This window comes from Aquarana catesbeiana, linkage group LG09, assembly GCF_042186555.1.
Source record: "Aquarana catesbeiana isolate 2022-GZ linkage group LG09, ASM4218655v1, whole genome shotgun sequence".
Taxonomy (NCBI): domain Eukaryota; kingdom Metazoa; phylum Chordata; class Amphibia; order Anura; family Ranidae; genus Aquarana; species Aquarana catesbeiana.
Genome location: NC_133332.1, coordinates 54,436,106 through 54,457,903, shown reverse-complemented (window position 1 = coordinate 54,457,903; position 21,798 = coordinate 54,436,106). Strand labels below are relative to the sequence as shown.

Here is a 21,798-nt window from a genome sequence, read left to right as displayed (position 1 = left end):
TGTGCTGAAAGTGCTCCCCTCGACTTATACCACAACATATCCAAAGCTGGGGCTCCTAGCACCAAGTGGCCCCGAGATACGGGGCCCCAAAATAGGTTCGGAAAATGTCATTCTCTGCTGCAAAAAAGTGCTTGACATTTTCTTAACCGATTTTTGGGGCCCTGTATCTCGGGGCCACTTGGTGCTAGAAATCCCAGCTTTGGATATTTTATGGTGCTAGTTCCACTGGGTTTGCACACCAAATTTGGAGTTCCTACCCTGTTTCCCCTAAAATAAGACCTAGCGTGACTGTCGGCGATGGCTTCAATATAAGCCCTACCCCCCAAATAAGCCCTAGTTAAAAGTCTTTGTAGGTCTACTTTTCAGGGTAGGGCTTATTTTCGGGGAAACAGGGTAGGGCTTATTTGGAGGGTAGGGCTTATATTGCAGCCATCACCGACAATCACGCTAGGTCTTATTTTAGGGGAAACAGGGTAGCACTAAGTGGCCCCAAAGTCGGTCAACTGTGTCCATCTGCAGCAATGTCATTTCGGGACACTTTGGGTTCAGAGACCCCAAATTTTGGCTGCAGCTAGGGGGCATCTAGGAACCCTTAACTACCGAGTTTAAAGTTCGGGGGACCTATGGCTGCAAATGAGCAGTGAGGCTGCAAATGGGCATTGTTGACCCTCTTTTCCACTTACAGTAGCTGTGCATTTCTCACCCTCGTCTTATACTCGGGTCAATAAGTTTTTCCCATTTTTTTGTGGTAAATTAGGGCCTTGACTTATACCCGGAATGACTTATACTCGAGTATATACGGTAGGTCTTTTTAAGCCCTGTGTGCATGAGCCCTGAATGAGCAGTTTAAAGAATTCTGCTCAGAGTTTCTCCAGGAGCAAGAAGAACATAGTCAAACAATCAACAAATCTGATTAAGAAATTCGGGTTTATTCCAATCATAAATATTCACCAAAGGATAAATAATAGGGATAATTCAGGCATTAAATTACTAACAAAATCACTTCTCACAAAGTAAGGTCAATAAATACCATCACCAAATATTTCCGAGGCAGACACACGGACAAAAATGTACAATACTCGTCCCAGTGTTCTGGAGCCCCCCAGACTGTGCATGAGGGACATACCTTGCTAATACCTCATTAAACACTTGAAAAGGCAAGTTAAACTTTAAATTAAATACCAAGAAAAAAAAAAAAAAAAACAAAAAAAACAAACAAACAACAACACACATTAAAAATGAGGTAACAGCACTGGCCTTTGCAGTCGTTTTTCAGGAAACCAGTCATTTGGACCAGCGGCGCCCTGAATAGAGGCTGGCGAAAGACAGATATGGCTTTGTAACCCAACGCTGCACGAATATAAAATATTGCTTTATTTTGCACAATTTTTTGTCATTTAGAAAAAACATGATATTTGACAACTTGTGTTTGTAGCAAGTGGCCAAGTTTCCAATTATTCAGAGATTTCAATAAATAAAATGTATGGCTTTTACTGGACATATCTATTAAAAACAAACACATGCACACCATCACCGTTATGGTGGGAGAAATCAAAGCGAGCCCAAAAAGCAATATATAGAAATGAAGAATGATTAAGGCAATTTTAAACATTACACTTAAAATTAATCTTAAAAATATAGATTTATATATATTTTTTAACTCTATATATATGCCTTTTATATACATTGTATATATGAAGGGGTAAACTGTCTTGGCTTCCTTTTGTGGTTTCATTTAAAAGACGGCGGTTTACAAACTGTGTTGTAATCGGAATTTATAAAAAATGTATTTACCTGGTGCAGACATTTTATGAAAAGGCTTATAAAGTGGAAAAAAAAAAAAAAAAAAAAAAAATAATATGATACTGTTAAACTGGTGAAGTTTTTTTTTTTTTTATATACTGGATTTATATGTAAAAATTGTAGCTACAATATTGGAAAAAAAATTGAACTGGTGCAGAAATTTTGAAAAAAAAAGGTTTAAAAAAGTGAAAAATTATATTGTTAAACTGGTGAAGTTTTTAGGCATAAAAATTGTGGCTACAGTTATAACTCATTAGATCTTGGCCAATACTGATGTAACTCAACTTGTGTTCTGCACATACACTTTTTTTGGATCCTCTGAAAAAGACTGCGGACATTAATGCCCCCCCTCTTTCCCACCCCAATGAAAACCGTTAAGTTCATCTGCTCAAAATAAATTAAAAAGTCTGTTATTTACAATAGTGTCTTGTTACAAGATACAATTTGGGTCCTTCAAAACGTCCTACTGAGACCATCAGCAGTTTTGGGTTCCCACCAGAACGTCCATCAGATAGTCCAAGTCACTAAGCTCCAGCATGGAATCTTGTCCATCTGACAAGGATTTCTCCTCAGGTTCGTTAATGGTAGAAAATGTTTTAAAGTTTAAAAGATTGCTACTGGCCCAAGGATCACTGTCATACATAGATGTGTCAATGTCTTCAAAAATATCCTCTAGGTTGTCACCAAGAAGGTAGGTAGAGGAACTTAAAAATGAGGAGGAAGGTGTCAACTTCACAGATTCCTCTCGACTCCCATCTCTAATGAAGTCCCTGGGAGAGCAGAGCTGTTCATCTTCTGTCTGAGGCAGCGGAGAGGAGCTCAGCCCCTCAAAATTATTTAAATCCTCAAGTATGGTGGAAATGGAGGAGTATAAAGAAGCATCCATGCTGGAAATCAAGGCATCGTCTCCTGGAACATCCGCAGATGAATTTTTGCTCTCAGTAACCAACGATGGAGAGTCTTTTCTAGAGTTGTCTTCCATGGGTTTCCACCCTACTAGAGTACTCGATTCTGCCTGCATATTATCCTGAAGGCGACGTAGGGTGTTGGCCACCAGTACGAGATGTCTCAGGTTAGGCTCCACGTGGTGCAGGCTGCGACGGAGCTTCAGTAGAGATATGTTCATTAAACATCTAGACTGCACTGCGGGCAACGAGCTCTGGTATCGCCCAGGCATTTCTGATTCCAGGCCGCTGCCCATCTCCCCTTCCACCTCCGAGTATTTACGTTTGGTTCCTTTGGCCAACATGGGTCTGCAAAAAGAAGAAAATTATGATAAAATGTTAGCTTCTAATCAAGAAAGCATTTAGAGAAAAAAAAAAAAAGTATTTGTAGCATTTAAACCAGGGTTTTGTGGAACCCTAGGGTTCCTCTAGAGCAGTGTTTCTCAACTCGTCCTCAAGGCACCCCAACAGGTCATGTTTTCAGGCTTCCCATTATTTTGAACAGGCGATTTGATCAGTTGCACTGCCTTAGTAATTACCACAGCTGTTTCATCTGAGGGAAATCCTGAAAACATGACCTGTTGGGGCGCCTTGAGGACTGGAGTTCAGAAACACTGCCCTAGAGCAGTGGTCTTCAAATTGTGGACCTTTGCTTGCCTTTATCCGATCCTTGGGGCACTATCCCGCCCACCAAACACAAAAGCGGTGGAGCGCGATTCCGCCCACCGAGACCAGCAGTGGGACACTACTCCTGTTCCTCCAAATGACAATTGGACTGGGGCTCTATTGCTCCCAACTATACCAATGATGGTACACTATTTCATCTCCTACTGACCAAAGTCACTACTTAACTTATTTACTCCTGCTGACAGTCATTCAAACCTGAGGCATTGTTTAGTCCCAGTGACTTTGGGGCATTTTCTGTTCCCACTGGCCAAAATCCGATCCCCCTAAAAGGTCCGAAGGACAGTAATCTGGCCCGCTGTTTGGAAAGTTTGGAGACCCCTGCTCCAGAGATTGTTAGGGGTTCCTTGGGCAATGTAAAATTTCTGCCTCTCAGATAAGTCCCCACTGACACCATCAATCTTTTTGACCATCTGTAAGGGGACTCTTCCCAGTGACCACACGTGTAAGGAGCATTCTTCCCACTGACCATCACCCTTTATTTTTTTAGGAGTTGTAGATCTAGTCATTTTTAGTAGATGTTCCTTGAGACCAGAAAGTTTTTCCCAAGGGTTCCTCTGCGTTGAAGAGGTTGAGAAAGTCTGATTTAAAAAGGAACATATGAACCATTTTATATTCCAAGGATCTGCCGCAATTTGTAATGAAGTCAACGCTCTGTGTTAACATGGAGCAGAAAAGGCAAGAGCTACAGTCTACACACTGGTCTTGTGTACGTCTTGTAAAAGTGACTCATGGATGACATGGTTCAAATTCTTTCATTTTCTGTATGATGAGTAACAAAGAAAAATACAGGTCCCTGGCCACACACACTGTGGCAAACAAGACATTATCACCTCTTCCCAACCACATGAAAGTGATACCTCTGTTACCGATCAGACACCATCGCTGTCCAATTCAAGTCTAGGCAACAAGGGGAGCTTTACTGACCTCAGGCAATTACAAAACCACAGATCCGTGAGATTTCATTTAACAAAAGTCACTGCAAATCACAAAGGATAAAAAAAAAAAAAAAAACAAAACAAAAAAAAAACAGAAAAAGTAGTGCAGGAACCTTTTTCAAAGTCGCTGTGATTTGAACTGTTCCATTGCCACAAACGTGGTGTGCCTTGTCATGCAATTGAACTGTCAAATCACATTGGTGTGAACCAGGGCTTACTGTCAAAGCTGAGGTTAGAAGCAGATTGATTACCATTCACAGCTGCCCCAGACTTGGAATGATCGGGTTTTAGTAAATCTCCACCCATGTGTCCACTACACTTCACATCGGTGCGACCTGTCCTGTAATTTGACAGGTCCAAATTGCATCACAAGTCGCACCCTATTGTCGGCAATGGAACTGTTCAAATTGGGGGGACTCAAGACTTTGCGGTGCCGCACTGATTTGAAAAGAAAGAAAAAAAAAAAGAGGGTTCCTGCACTGTTTTTTTTTATGATTTCATGTGCGACTTGCATAGACATGTCAGCCAAGTCACACGAACCTGTGGCTTTGAAATTGTGCGATCTCAAGGTCGGATTTGGTGCAACAGGTTTTTTTTACCCTTTCAGGATAAAGGTTTTACATAATTAAAAGCTGATTAGAAGCACCCCTGCCAGTGTTAAATGGTTTGTCTCATCCCTCATCACTGCTACATCTGCAGGAGAGCTTGTACTTTAGAAAAAAAAAAACCCCAACACAGACTTATTGCCCAGATCACAAGGTGAAAAAAAAAAGAAAAGGTAGTACGTGATTAGAGGAGAGTTGCTACGTAATTCAAAATGAATGGTACCGTAAGGCAATGCAGTCTGTGTGAATGAGCCATACAGCAATCACAGTGCATGTTGATCATGGTGCGGTGTTGCTCTGCATTGCAGCACAGGTGTATTCTGGTTTGCACATCGGGGCGACTTTTCAAAAGGAATGGCACAGCAATGCACCAGTGCATGCATTGTGCACTACTACATACAGCAAGTTGCACCCCATGGCACCCTATAACTGAATAGTTTTTCACCCCCATGCTTTACAATCCCTGCACCAGAGGAGTTTGCATGTCCTCCCTGTGCCGGTGTGGGTTTCCTCTGTGTACACCGAATACCTCCCCACATTTCAAAGACATGCTGCTAGATGAATTGGCTCCTGTCTGAATTGGCCCTATGTGTACGTACAATACGGACCTTAGATTGTAAACTCCTTGGAGAGCAGGGACTAATATGAATGAATAATATGTAAAGTTCTGCATATAACTGTCAGTGCTATATAAATAATAGATATCTTACAGGACTAATACAAACTGATTGGAAGCAGATGGCTCACTCACTGCCGCAATGACAAAGCATTCTCACAGACTACCACCAGTCCCCAGGAATATTTGGTGGCCATTCAGAAATCACAAAGCAATATTATATATATATACACAGTATCTCACAAAAGTGAGTACACCCCTCACATTTTTGTAAATATTTTATTATATCTTTTCATGTGACAACACTGAAGAAATGACACTTTGCTACAATGTAAAGTAGTGAGTGTACAGCTTGTATAACAGTGTAAATTTGCTGTCCTCTCAAAATAACTCAACACACAGCCATTAATGTCTAAACCGCTGGCAACAAAAGTGAGTACACCCCTAAGTGAAAATGTCCAGATTGGTTCCAAAGTGTCAATATTTTGTGTGGCCACCATTATTTTCCAGCACTGCCTTAACCCTCTTGGGCATGGAGTTCACCAGAGCTTCACAGGTTACCACTGGAGTCCTCTTCCACTCCTCCATGACGACATCACAGAGCTGGTGGATATTAGAGACCTTGAGCTCCTCCACCTTCCATTTGAGGATGCCCCACAGATGCTTAATAAGGTTTAGGTCTGGAGACATGCTTGGCCAGTCCATCACCCTTACCCTCAGCTTCTTTAGCAAGGCAGTGGTCATCTTGGAGGGGAGTTTGGGGTCATTATGTTGGAATACTGCCCTGCGGCCCAGTCTCTGAAGGAAGGGGATCATGCTCTGCTTCAGTATGTCTCAGTCAGTGGTGGTCCATCCATAGAGGACGCATGGGCACCGCCTCCCCTATCCATGCGTTCGGCCCCCTGATCTACACATCAGTGGCACCGTACCATGGATTCCAAAGCCGCAGGGTGTTTTTTTTTTTTAAGCACCTGATTAGAGCCAGAGACTCTAACAGGCTTAAAAAAAAAAAAAAAGGGTCAACTGCAATCCCTAACCTGAAATGCTTCCATCACCTAGGTCCCAATCTGCAATTTCCCTACAATGTATGTCTATTGGGGGGATATATCAGAGCTCGCCAGAGCTTCTCTAGGACCCAAATTCCACAGGAATGAGGGCATCTGGGGAGCATAAAACAATGCATAGCACACTACATTCATCATCGCAGTCTATACTGTGCAGTATCCTCTGCTAAGGGCTTTTGAATTTTGCTAAATAAATATAAATTATTATTAATAAGTTATTACAATTAGTATTTATTAATTGAAATAACATTACAATAGTTAATAATAATCATATTATACAGATATGATAGTCATCTGTAGTCCATCTCTATGTTGATCTTTTGCTTCAACTTGTTTTTAACTGTATGGCAGAAATAATACTAATAATTTTATTATGAGGATTGTTAGTATGATTATATTATTATTAGAGCGATGATTATTAGTACAATACTAGACGTGCACTGAATGGAAATTTTGGTACCGAAACCAAAAATGCACTTGGCCCGAAAATTTAAAATATATATCTCCAAATTTTTTATTAAAATCATGAAAATCGGCCATTATTGGCACCTTTAGAGCAACAAAAATACATCCTTTTAAATTCTAGGTCTTCACACTGGCCCGTTGCACTTCCATTGTGGTCTTAAAAATCTTGCATGCTGCATTTTTAATGGGGGGGGGGGGGGGGACACGCTCCTCCCTATTGAAAATGCAGCAACGCATCCACGTTACGTTTTTAATGAAATTTTTGAGTCACATGACCTATGAAAAAGAACACACCATAAGCACTGTAAAATGGTGGTAAAAAAAAAAAAAAGAAATAAAAATCACAGCAAAATCACGTGCGTTTTCTCCAAAATGCCGATAACACCATTTTCGGTCGATCTGTTTTGACAGCATCTCTAATTGTTATAATAATCATGAGAGAATAAGGTACTAATAGTAATCCTTGTGTGTTGATGTGTTTCTGGGGTTTTTGGCACCTATAAAATTCTAGAAAATAGTATTGACTCCTTCAATGGTGCCTATGTTCATTCATTTGCGTTTATGAAAAAAATAAAAAATTACATACAATAAATTGACAATTATTAGTATTTTATTACTAATAAAAATAGTAAATAAAATACTAATATTCATTGTCATATTAAAATAAAATTATTATTATAATAAAACATACTAACAATCGTCGTCATAACATTTATTATTATCATTGCTATTATATCTTACAATGGAAGTGCGTTGAAGCAAAAGATCAACATAGGGATCTCTGATCATTTGGACAACAGATAACGATCACATCAGGTAGTCCCTGGCTTGCGATGTAGTGAGTTCTAAGGGTCCACCATAAGCGCAAGAACATATTTTAAACTATGATTATGGATTTATTACACTTTAAGATATTAACTTTTTTTTTTATATTTCATGTATGCCTCATCCTACACATGTATCGGTGTGTGGCTCTGGGCTTGTATAACCTGTATCTGGTATCCCCGGCTGACCTCGGATTCTACACACTGTATTGCACAAGTCTTCCTTCGCCATCAGACCGAGCGTTCCCTGGCAATAGATCTATAGTAAAAGTCAGATTTCTTTATCCTATCTAGAACGATCAAACTATCTCTATACAAGGGACCACCATTCACCTCTAACACTCACCCACCAGTCCTAAAGGTCATCCATAGAACAGTTGATCGTGAAGACGGAGAAGGGTGTTCTCTTGGTGTCACAAGTCATGATATCAGGGGACGGAACACACACACACACACACACACACACACACACACACACACACGCTATTCAAATCTACACTCAACTGGACTCCCTGTAAGCGCCCAACAGCTCCCCCTCTCTACACAGGACTACTCCACACTGCTTCTGCTAGTTACTCATTTGTAAAAGGCATGACATACAGGCAGCTTTGTATATAGGAGACCAGGAAGAGACTCATGATTAAAGGGTCATTCTAAGACAGACGTCCTATTTTTCCTCCAGCAATCAGTGTTACGGCTTCCGTGTAAGACCCCCCGATGACTCATCAACCAGCTTCGAAGGACTTCGAAGCTTCTACAAAAAGGTATTACACAAGAGAAGCCTGCTGAGGACTTGTTTGTCGCTTGTTACCGATTCCTACATCGGTCCGGTGTCTTTCAATTAGAAGAGCCACCTAATAACCTCCTATAATGTAAATTCAAGTGTATCTACAGCCAGAACCTTGGTCTGATGGCTGTCAAAGAAAAGAACCACCTAATAAACTTCCTAAAATGTGAACGAAAAAAGTATCAAAAAGGCAAAACTTGGTTCTGGTGGCATTCAAAGAAGAAAGCCACCAAATAACTTTTTGAAATGTATTTAAAGAAAAAAAACTTGGTCTGGATGCTATTAAGTAACAGAGCCACCTAATAAGTCCTAAAATATGAGTTAAAATGTGGATCTAGTAGTAGTTAAAGACAAAAGCTGGCTAACAACTACTTCCTTAAAAAAAATTAAAAAACAACAACACACACAAATCTTGTTATGATGGATTTCAAGTAACAAAGTCACCTAATAGAGCTTACAATTCAAAATAAAAAATGTATCTAAAAAAGCCAAAATTTGGGTCTGGTGGCTTTCAAAGAAGAAAGCCACCAAATAACTTTTTTAAATGTATTTAAAGAAAAAAAAAAACTTGGTCTGGTGGCTATTAAGTAACAGAGCCACCTAATAAGTACTAAAATATGAGTTAAAATGTGGATCTAGTAGTAGTTAAAAGACAAGAGCTGCCTAACAACAACTTCCTTAAAAAAACAAAACAAAACAAAACAAAACAAAAAAAAAAAAAAGACATAAAAAAAACACAACACACACACAAACCTTGGTTTGATGGCTTTCAAGTAACAAAGTCACCGAATAGAACTTAAAATACAAAATAAAAATAATGCATCTAAAAAGGCAAAACTTGGGTCTGATGGCTTTCAAAGAAAAGAGCCTCTTAACTACCCAAAATGTGTCTATAGCCAAAATTTGGTGTGGTGGCTTTCAAAGTAACAGAGCCACCTAATAAGCCCTAAAATGTGAATAAAAGGTGCATCTAAAGCCAAAACTTGGTCTGGTGGCTTGCAAAGAAAAAAAAGAGCCCCCTAACAACTAACTAAAATGTATCCAAAAATGGGTCTGGTGGCTGTCAATGAAAAGAGCCACCTAATAACTTCCTAAAATACGATTTCAAAAGTACATCTGAAGCAACTTGATCTGGTGGCTTTTAAAGTGGTTGTATACCCATTTTTTTACCTACAGGTAAGCCTAAAATAAGGCTCACCTGTAGGTAAAATGAAGATCTCCTACACCTGTATGGGTTTAGGAGATATTCACTTTGCATGCAGTCGCTGACGTCAGCAGCTCATGCGCTGTGAACGCCCGGCTGAAGGTCCGGCAGACGCTGCCGAACCTTGCCGGGAAGAAGACTCCTGCGCGCATGCGTGGGAGTGACGTCATTGCAGCTCCGGCCACTCACAGCGCCGTAGCCGCGAACCCAGAAGACACGCCGAGGGCAAAATGTCAGCTCCCTCGGTGTGGAGCGGGATTAGATACCGACGCCTCGTTTTAAGGGTAAGTATTTCATAACGAGCTAGCATGCGGTGCATACGAGTTCATTATGCTTTTGTCTTACAGGGTTGGGTTTTTTTTTTTTGTGGGTATACAACTGCTTTAAAAGAGCCACCTAATAAAGTTGTAAAATAAAGAAGAGGTGTATCTAAAGCCAACATTTGGTCTGGTGGCTTTCAAGTAACAGAGCCACCTAATAAGTTGTACATTAGAAATTAAAAAGTGCATAAAAAAAAAAAAAAAAGTGTAAAATGTGGGTCTAGTAGCCACCTAATAACTTCCTAAAACGTGAACTAAAAAAGTATCTAAAGCCGAAAACTTGGTCTGGTGGCTTTCAAGTAACAAAGCCACCTAAGAACGTCCTAAAAAAACAAATTAAAAAAAAGGCAAATATTGGGTCTAGTAGTTTTCAAAGAAAAGAGCCACCTAACTTCCTAAATGTATCTAAAACCCAAAACTTGGTCTGGTGACTTTCAAAAGAAAGAGCCACCTAATACCATCCTCAAATATATATTAAAAAGTGGATCGGAGGCCAAAACTTGGTCTGGTGGCTGTCCAAAGAACCACCCAATAACTTCTTAGAATGTATCGCCAGAACCTGGCCTGACTTTCAAAGTAAACAGCCTCCTAAAAACCTCCTAAAATGTGAATGAAAAAGTATCTAAAAGCTAAAACTTGGTCCGGTGGCTTTCAAGTCCTGAAATAAAAATTAAAAAATTGTATCTAAAAAGGCAAAACTTAGTAGTAGCTCTTAAAGAAAAGAGCCACCTAACAACTACCTAAAGCCAAAACTTGGTCTGGTGACTCAAGTAACAAAGCCTCCTAAGAAGTCCTAAAATATGACGTGTATCTGAAGCCAAAACATGGTCCGATGACCCCAAAAGAGCCTCCTAATAACTTCCCACATTTTTTTCTGACTAGAGTAGAGAAGGGTCAGAACCCGGTAATTTATATTTCTGGAAATGTGTAAATTTGGACTGGAATTTGGCCAGATTCTTATGGACCAGCTGAAATCCGCTCAGCGGGTGAATTGTGGGCGGCCTCCTGCCCGACATCTCTCGATTGAAAAGGTGGAAAACCATCCTCCAAACATCCAATCAGATGCAGGCTCTTTTGGTACTTACAATAAACCTTGGCGGGAGATTACACCATCTGCACCGGCATATGAATGTAAAGGGTCCAATCACAGAGCCCCGTGCAGGTCCGTGTTTTCCTGGTACAGATGTTACATGTATTCCCGTACCGCCATCCTATTCATTTCTATGGGGACAGGCAGCTGTGTCCTCATCGGACATAGTTTTGGTAGCCACACACCTTACAATCTGGTGGTACAATCTACATTTACCAAAACCATGCAATATAGGGGGATAAATATATACAATCCAATACATTTCTATTAAATTGCACATTCCCTTGTTTTATATAGTTGATGGCTGATCTAAAGTAGATCGTATAGTGTATGGGTAGTTTAAAAGTCACCATACAATCTTCATACCACCAACTTTAGATTGAAAAAAACTATGTAATATGGGGGGGGTCAACCTAATCTATCCAATGAGGAAGGTACCTGGACTACAGAGGTATTGGTAGATCCAAGGGAGATTGTACAATCAGATTGTAACGTGTGCTGTGAGCTTAAAACCTGGTACACAATGAGATTATCGGATGATCGATTGTCCACTTTTTTTTTTTTTTTCAATACTAGTCTCCATATCGAAAATGAAGGTTACTGAAGTTCGAAACTTCTCATATGACAGAATATAAAGTTGGAAGTGATGTCATATATTTATATCATATTTCCTGGATGAAAACTGTGCTGATTGAATGAAAATCGTGTTTGTGCGATTTTGGAAGAAAGTTGTGTACTAACCATCAGATTATCGTACGTTCGCTTCAAAAGCGGTATTCTTTGTACAATTTTTTGATCTGTGTGTACAGGCCTTTACACTGAGTGTATGGTCAGATTGTACCGTGTATGGCAAAACCTAAAGCACACCACACGTTACAATCTGATTGTACAATCTTCTTATGACCTACCAACAGCTATGTAGTACAAGGTCCTGCCTGATTGAATACAAATTGATTGCACAGATCAGGTAGGTCCCCCATATTACATTGTTTTGGTAAATTCAAAGTTGCACACAGATTGTACGGTGAGATTGTAACAGATATGGTGACCCTTAAAGGTGACCACACACACTATACAATCTGATTGTACAATCTTCTTTAGATCTGCAAAACAGCTATGTACAGGGTCTGGCCTGATTGGAAACAAATTGAATACTTTTGTTAAAAAAAACGGACTCGATGAAATGATTGAATCAGACACAATCGAGTGACGAGCGACAGATAGTGACAGCTTCTGCTGATCAGTTGTGGCATTAAAGTAGAACTATTGGCAAAACTTATTTTTTCCCCCCTCTTTGGATAGAGTAAGGGAGGGTTATAACCCCTGTCAGATTTTTTTTTTTTTTTTTTTTTGTCATCTGTGTCCCATTGCGGAGATTTCCCGTCACTTCCTGTCCCACAGCCAAACAGGAAGTGAGAAAAAATCTCAACAAAATTAAAGGGAATATCTTGGGGACCCCCAGAACTAGCGTCCCCATTGTAAGATTTCTCCTCTATGACTTTTCTGGGGACAACACAAAATGTAGGATTTTCTTTTACTTTCACTTTGAGAGATAATGATAAACAGGACAAATAGAGAGGAGGAGTCTCCTTAACGGGGGCAAAGACAGCGATAAAAACTGACAGGGGTTCTAATCCCTCCCCACTATTAAAAAAAAAAAAAAAATATGAATAACCTAATCGATCGTTCTGATCAATTGATGGCATTTTTTTTATGCCGTTGTGAATCAGATACAATCTAAAATGTAAGGGTGCAGAAAAATAAATAAAAACACCCCATTGATATTCTTTAGAACTCATTTTTGTCCACCATGACTGAGCAACCTGGGCTGATGAAAACGATCACTCATCGCTCGGCTATTTATGTCTCGCTCTATCGGATTCAATCGTTTTGGCATAAGGGAATTCGGTCTGGCCACCGTAAAAGAGATTGTAAGGCGAGTGGTCCCCCCACCCCCCCCATGTCCCGATCTCTGGGAAGGAGTACAGAATGACCCCCAATCCTCAGGGAGGAGCTCAGAACATCCCTGGGGGCGGGGAAATCAGATCTGAGTCCTGATTGGTGATCACACCTGACAGCCAACCAATGGGAGGAGAACTTCCTGTCATTTATACTTTGTATCATTTTCCTTCTATATATTTCTATAAAAACATTGTATCCAATCCCGTGTCACTGATCTCCGAGCCCCTCCCCCTCCACAATCTCCGAGCCCCTCCCCCTCCACGATCTCCGAGCCCCCCCCTCCAAGCCCCTCCCCCTCCACGATCTCCGAGCCCCTCCCCCCCCCCTCCACGGGGACACCGGACCACACTTTGCAACATTCACCGGACTGGGTAACACGATAACCGTTTTATAGAGATTTCTTCTGATTGTAACATTTCCCTTAATAATCAGATTGTCCTGGAAATAATCATCTCCATCGTACAATCAGATCTGCCACCGGAGGATTACTAAAGCTGGCCATACACCATTACAATCCGATTGTACAATCTTAATAAGGAGAATCTACCCAAGCCATCCAATCAGGCCATGCCTTCTACTAGATAGTCGATGGCAGATCTGAAGGAGATTGCTTATTGTATGGCCACCTTTATGCCGGTCATACAAAATCGGATTGTACAACCGCTTTTGGCTTTACCAAAACTAGACAGTCCTCGGTATCAGGCCGACCCTCACACTATATGCTTGTTCTCATGTAAAATCATACAATCACATTGTATGATCTGCTGGCCATACACTACACAATCTGATCGTATCAGATCCATTGGATCTCTATATGCATTTCAATTGTATGAGCTGCTGACCACACTCTATGCAATCAGATTGCATAGTGTATGGCCTGCAGATCTACTGGAGATCATACAATCAGATTGCATAGAAGAAGCTGGTCGTACACTATACAATCTGATTGTAGGATTTGTGAACAATCTCAGTGTTATCGGAAGTACATTGATATCAGACCGGTCCTCACACTACACGTCTGCTGTAAAGAAGATCGGACGATCAGATTGTACGGTGTGTGGTCACCTCTATGGATAGGGAACCGGTGGCCCCGGCACTGTTGCTCATCTGCTGCAACTACAACCCCCAGCATGCCTCCCCCTCCTGGAACCTCCAGCGGAGGACGATGATGAGGATCCCCGGGCAGTCCAGACTCTCTCCGGACACGGAGACCTCCTCAGCCATCGTCCGCCATTACCCTCCCTCCTACCCACGCAAGCTCACCTGCCCCAGCTGCTCAGCAGCCAATCAGACTCCTCCGAGAGACGGTCAGCGGCCAATCACAGGGAAGCATCCCACCCCCTTCGCACGGAGCCCGAGCAGCACGGCCACACACTCCGCACAGCTGTCAGCGAATGCGGCTTCGATAGCTTTCCTCCAGCCCTTGGCTCCCCCAGGCCGCGCCTACCGCCCGTCCGCATTGGTCGCCTCTCGGAAGCGGAGGCCAATGAGGGTGGGTCCAGGGCGTGGTTTTAGATGCCGGCGCGTGCCGCACCCGCCTCCCTTCGCTGCCTGTGTGTGTGTGTGACTAAGCGGGCGTGGGCTGGGAGAGCGAGAGAGAGGGGGGATGATTCACGTGTCCACGTCACGATGGGTGCCGGGGGCGGGGCTGCGCTGATGGACAGGTGCGGCACGGGTTGCGTTGTCAGGGTAACACCTCAGCAGAGTCCTCTAGTGGTCAGCTGTGCCAAGTAATAGAGATGTCCTATAGAGGAGCCAGGATACCAGTGTTCACTACACGACCAGGGCACCGGTGTTCACTACACGACCAGGACACCGGTGTTCACTACACAACCAGGACACCGGTGTTCACTAAACGACCAGGACACCGGTGTTCACTACACGACCAGGGCACCGGTGTTCACTAAACGACCAGGACACCGGTGTTCACTAAACGACCAGGACACCGGTGTTCACTACACAACCAGGACACCGGTGTTCACTACACGACCAGGGCACCGGTGTTCACTAAACGACCACAGCACCGGTGTTCACTACACAACCAGGACACCGGTGTTCACTACACGACCAGGACACCGGTGTTCACTACACGACCAGGACACCGGTGTTCACTACACGACCAGGACACCGGTGTTCACTACACGACCAGGACACCGGTGTTCACTAAACGACCACAGCATAGGGTTGCCACATCATCCCTTTAATCCAGGACATACATTAATTACACAGGTTCTGTGGCTGATTAAAGTGGTAATTAAACTCACTTGGTGCCTTATCTGCATTAAATCAGCCTCAGAACCCGTGTAATTCATATGTGTCCTGGATTAAAGGGATGATGTGGCAACCCTACCACAGCACCGGTGTTCACTACACGACCAGGACACCGGTGTTCACTAAACGACCACAGCACCGGTGTTCACTACACAACCAGGACACCGGTGTTCACTACACGACCAGGACACCGGTGTTCACTACACAACCAGGACACCGGTGTTCACTACACGACCAGGACACCGGTGTTCACTACACGACCAGGGCACCGGTGTTCACTAAACGACCAGGACACCGGTGTTCACTACACGACCAGGACACCGGTGTTCACTACACGACCAGGACACCGGTGTTCACTAAACGACCACAGCATAGGGTTGCCACATCATCCCTTTAATCCAGGACATACATTAATTACACAGGTTCTGTGGCTGATTAAAGTGGTAATTAAACTCACTTGGTGCCTTATCTGCATTAAATCAGCCTCAGAACCTGTGTAATTCATATGTGTCCTGGATTAAAGGGATGATGTGGCAACCCTACCACAGCACCGGTGTTCACTACACGACCAGGACACCGGTGTTCACTAAACGACCACAGCACCGGTGTTCACTACACAACCAGGACACCGGTGTTCACTACACGACCAGGGCACCGGTGTTCACTAAACGACCAGGACACCGGTGTTCACTACACAACCAGGACACCGGTGTTCACTAAACGACCACAGCACCGGTGTTCACTACACAACCAGGACACCGGTGTTCACTACACGACCAGGGCACCGGTGTTCACTACACGACCAGGACACCGGTGTTCACTACACAACCAGGACACCGGTGTTCACTAAACGACCAGGACACCGGTGTTCACTACACGACCAGGGCACCGGTGTTCACTAAACGACCAGGACACCGGTGTTCACTAAACGACCAGGACACCGGTGTTCACTACACAACCAGGACACCAGTGTTCACTACACGACCAGGGCACCGGTGTTCACTAAACGACCACAGCACCGGTGTTCACTACACAACCAGGACACCGGTGTTCACTACACGACCAGGACACCGGTGTTCACTACACGACCAGGACACCGGTGTTCACTAAACGACCACAGCACCGGTGTTCACTACACAACCAGGACACCGGTGTTCACTACACGACCAGGACACCGGTGTTCACTACACGACCAGGACACCGGTGTTCACTACACGACCAGGACACCGGTGTTCACTACACGACCAGGACACCGGTGTTCACTAAACGACCACAGCATAGGGTTGCCACATCATCCCTTTAATCCAGGACATACATTAATTACACAGGTTCTGTGGCTGATTAAAGTGGTAATTAAACTCACTTGGTGCCTTATCTGCATTAAATCAGCCTCAGAACCTGTGTAATTCATATGTGTCCTGGATTAAAGGGATGATGTGGCAACCCTACCACAGCACCGGTGTTCACTACACGACCAGGACACCGGTGTTCACTAAACGACCACAGCACCGGTGTTCACTACACAACCAGGACACCGGTGTTCACTACACGACCAGGACACCGGTGTTCACTAAACGACCAGGACACCGGTGTTCACTACACAACCAGGACACCGGTGTTCACTACACGACCAGGACACCGGTGTTCACTACACGACCAGGGCACCGGTGTTCACTAAACGACCAGGACACCGGTGTTCACTACACGACCAGGACACCGGTGTTCACTACACGACCAGGACACCGGTGTTCACTAAACGACCACAGCATAGGGTTGCCACATCATCCCTTTAATCCAGGACATACATTAATTACACAGGTTCTGTGGCTGATTAAAGTGGTAATTAAACTCACTTGGTGCCTTATCTGCATTAAATCAGCCTCAGAACCTGTGTAATTCATATGTGTCCTGGATTAAAGGGATGATGTGGCAACCCTACCACAGCACCGGTGTTCACTACACGACCAGGACACCGGTGTTCACTAAACGACCACAGCACCGGTGTTCACTACACAACCAGGACACCGGTGTTCACTACACGACCAGGACACCGGTGTTCACTAAACGACCAGGACACCGGTGTTCACTACACAACCAGGACACCGGTGTTCACTACACGACCAGGACACCGGTGTTCACTACACGACCAGGGCACCGGTGTTCACTAAACGACCAGGACACCGGTGTTCACTACACGACCAGGACACCGGTGTTCACTACACGACCAGGACACCGGTGTTCACTAAACGACCACAGCATAGGGTTGCCACATCATCCCTTTAATCCAGGACATACATTAATTACACAGGTTCTGTGGCTGATTAAAGTGGTAATTAAACTCACTTGGTGCCTTATCTGCATTAAATCAGCCTCAGAACCTGTGTAATTCATATGTGTCCTGGATTAAAGGGATGATGTGGCAACCCTACCACAGCACCGGTGTTCACTACACGACCAGGACACCGGTGTTCACTAAACGACCACAGCACCGGTGTTCACTACACAACCAGGACACCGGTGTTCACTACACGACCAGGGCACCGGTGTTCACTAAACGACCAGGACACCGGTGTTCACTAAACGACCAGGACACCGGTGTTCACTACACGACCAGGGCACCAGTGTTCACTACACGACCAGGACACCGGTGTTCACTACACGACCAGGGCACCGGTGTTCACTAAACGACCAGGACACCGGTGTTCACTAAACGACCAGGACAGTGGTGTTTACATGACCAGGGCACCAGTGTTCACTACACGACCAGGGCACCAGTGTTCACTACACGACCAGGGCACCAGTGTTCACTACACGACCAGGACACCCGTGTTCACTACACGACCAGGACACCGGTGTTCACTAAACGACCAGGACACCGGTGTTCACTAAACCGCCAGGACACCGGTGTTCACTACACGACCAGGACACCGGTGTTCACTAAACGACCAGGACACCGGTGTTCACTACACGACCAGGACACCGGTGTTCACTAAACGACCAGGACACCAGTGTTCACTACACGACCAGAACAGTGGTGTTTACACGACCAGGGCACCAGTGTTCACTACACGACCAGGGCACCAGTGTTCACTACACGACCAGGACACCGGTGTTCACTACACGACCAGGACACCCGTGTTCACTACACAACCAGGACACCGGTGTACACTACACGACCAGGGCACCGGTGTTCACGAAACGACCAGGACACCGGTGTTCACTACACGACCAGGACAGTGGTGTTTACACGACCAGGGCACCAGTGTTCACTACACGACCAGGGCACCAGTGTTCACTACACGACCAGGACACCGGTGTTCACTACACGACCAGGACACCCGTGTTCACTACATGACCAGGACACCGGTGTCCACTAAACGACCAGGACACCGGTGTTCACTAAACGACCAGGACACCGGTGTTCACTAAACGGCCAGGACACCGGTGTTCACTAAACGGCCAGGACACCGGTGTTCACTACACGACCAGGACACCGGTGTTCACTAAACGACCAGGACACCGGTGTTCACTACACGACCAGGACAGTGGTGTTTACACGACCAGGGCACCAGTGTTCACTACACGACCAGGGCACCAGTGTTCACTACACGACCAGGACACCGGTGTTCACTACACGACCAGGACACCCGTGTTCACTACACGACCAGGACACCGGTGTTCACTACACGACCAGGACACCGGTGTTCACTACACGACCAGGACACCGGTGTTCACTAAACGACCACAGCATAGGGTTGCCACATCATCCCTTTAATCCAGGACATACATTAATTACACAGGTTCTGTGGCTGATTAAAGTGGTAATTAAACTCACTTGGTGCCTTATCTGCATTAAATCAGCCTCAGAACCCGTGTAATTCATATGTGTCCTGGATTAAAGGGATGATGTGGCAACCCTACCACAGCACCGGTGTTCACTACACGACCAGGACACCGGTATTCACTAAACGACCACAGCACCGGTGTTCACTACACAACCAGGACACCGGTGTTCACTACACGACCAGGACACCGGTGTTCACTAAACGACCAGGACACCGGTGTTCACTACACAACCAGGACACCGGTGTTCACTAAACGACCAGGACACCGGTGTTCACTACACGACCAGGGCACCGGTGTTCACTAAACGACCAGGACACCGGTGTTCACTACACGACCAGGACACCGGTGTTCACTACACGACCAGGACACCGGTGTTCACTACACGACCAGGACACCGGTGTTCACTACACGACCAGGACACCGGTGTTCACTAAACGACCACAGCATAGGGTTGCCACATCATCCCTTTAATCCAGGACATACATTAATTACACAGGTTCTGTGGCTGATTAAAGTGGTAATTAAACTCACTTGGTGCCTTATCTGCATTAAATCAGCCTCAGAACCCGTGTAATTCATATGTGTCCTGGATTAAAGGGATGATGTGGCAACCCTACCACAGCACCGGTGTTCACTACACGACCAGGACACCGGTATTCACTAAACGACCACAGCACCGGTGTTCACTACACAACCAGGACACCGGTGTTCACTACACGACCAGGACACCGGTGTTCACTAAACGACCAGGACACCGGTGTTCACTACACAACCAGGACACCGGTGTTCACTACACGACCAGGACACCGGTGTTCACTACACGACCAGGGCACCGGTGTTCACTAAACGACCAGGACACCGGTGTTCACTACACGACCAGGACACCGGTGTTCACTACACGACCAGGACACCGGTGTTCACTAAACGACCACAGCATAGGGTTGCCACATCATCCCTTTAATCCAGGACATACATTAATTACACAGGTTCTGTGGCTGATTAAAGTGGTAATTAAACTCACTTGGTGCCTTATCTGCATTAAATCAGCCTCAGAACCTGTGTAATTCATATGTGTCCTGGATTAAAGGGATGATGTGGCAACCCTACCACAGCACCGGTGTTCACTACACGACCAGGACACCGTTGTTCACTAAACGACCACAGCACCGGTGTTCACTACACAACCAGGACACCGGTGTTCACTACACGACCAGGGCACCGGTGTTCACTAAACGACCAGGACACCGGTGTTCACTAAACGACCAGGACACCGGTGTTCACTACACGACCAGGGCACCAGTGTTCACTACACGACCAGGACACCGGTGTTCACTACACGACCAGGGCACCGGTGTTCACTAAACGACCAGGACACCGGTGTTCACTAAACGACCAGGACAGTGGTGTTTACATGACCAGGGCACCAATGTTCACTACACGACCAGGGCACCAGTGTTCACTACACGACCAGGGCACCAGTGTTCACTACACGACCAGGACACCCGTGTTCACTACACGACCAGGACACCGGTGTTCACTAAACGACCAGGACACCGGTGTTCACTAAACCGCCAGGACACCGGTGTTCACTACACGACCAGGACACCGGTGTTCACTAAACGACCAGGACACCGGTGTTCACTACACGACCAGGACACCGGTGTTCACTAAACGACCAGGACACCAGTGTTCACTACACGACCAGAACAGTGGTGTTTACACGACCAGGGCACCAGTGTTCACTACACGACCAGGGCACCAGTGTTCACTACACGACCAGGACACCGGTGTTCACTACACGACCAGGACACCCGTGTTCACTACACAACCAGGACACCGGTGTACACTACACGACCAGGGCACCGGTGTTCACGAAACGACCAGGACACCGGTGTTCACTACACGACCAGGACAGTGGTGTTTACACGACCAGGGCACCAGTGTTCACTACACGACCAGGGCACCAGTGTTCACTACACGACCAGGACAACGGTGTTCACTACACGACCAGGACACCCGTGTTCACTACATGACCAGGACACCGGTGTCCACTAAACGACCAGGACACCGGTGTTCACTAAACGACCAGGACACCGGTGTTCACTAAACGGCCAGGACACCGGTGTTCACTAAACGGCCAGGACACCGGTGTTCACTACACGACCAGGACACCGGTGTTCACTAAACGACCAGGACACCGGTGTTCACTACACGACCAGGACAGTGGTGTTTACACGACCAGGGCACCAGTGTTCACTACACGACCAGGGCACCAGTGTTCACTACACGACCAGGACACCGGTGTTCACTACACGACCAGGACACCCGTGTTCACTACACGACCAGGACACCGGTGTTCACTACACGACCAGGAC

The 21,798-nt window shown here is 45.1% G+C and overlaps 1 protein-coding gene across 3 annotated transcripts; it reads right to left on the bottom strand.

Moving 5' to 3' along the window:
* Window positions 1-908: 908 nt before the first annotated feature.
* Window positions 909-14,729, bottom strand: LOC141107645 (SERTA domain-containing protein 1-like). Of its 3 annotated transcripts, XM_073598523.1 has the most exons (3): window positions 8,290-8,403; window positions 8,109-8,190; window positions 909-3,056 (listed from the first exon to the last, which is right to left on the bottom strand). In XM_073598523.1, the coding sequence occupies exon 3, from the start codon at window positions 3,050-3,052 to the stop codon at window positions 2,279-2,281; it is 774 nt and encodes a 257-aa protein (XP_073454624.1). In that variant the 5' UTR covers window positions 3,053-3,056; window positions 8,109-8,190; window positions 8,290-8,403; the 3' UTR covers window positions 909-2,278. The 3 variants fall into 3 exon arrangements, with proteins under 3 accessions (XP_073454624.1, XP_073454623.1, XP_073454621.1); XM_073598522.1 differs by lacking the exons at window positions 8,109-8,190; window positions 8,290-8,403 and adding an exon at window positions 14,570-14,729; XM_073598520.1 differs by lacking the exon at window positions 8,109-8,190 and having other exon boundaries at window positions 8,290-8,849.
* Between the last annotated feature and the right edge of the window lie 7,069 nt (window positions 14,730-21,798).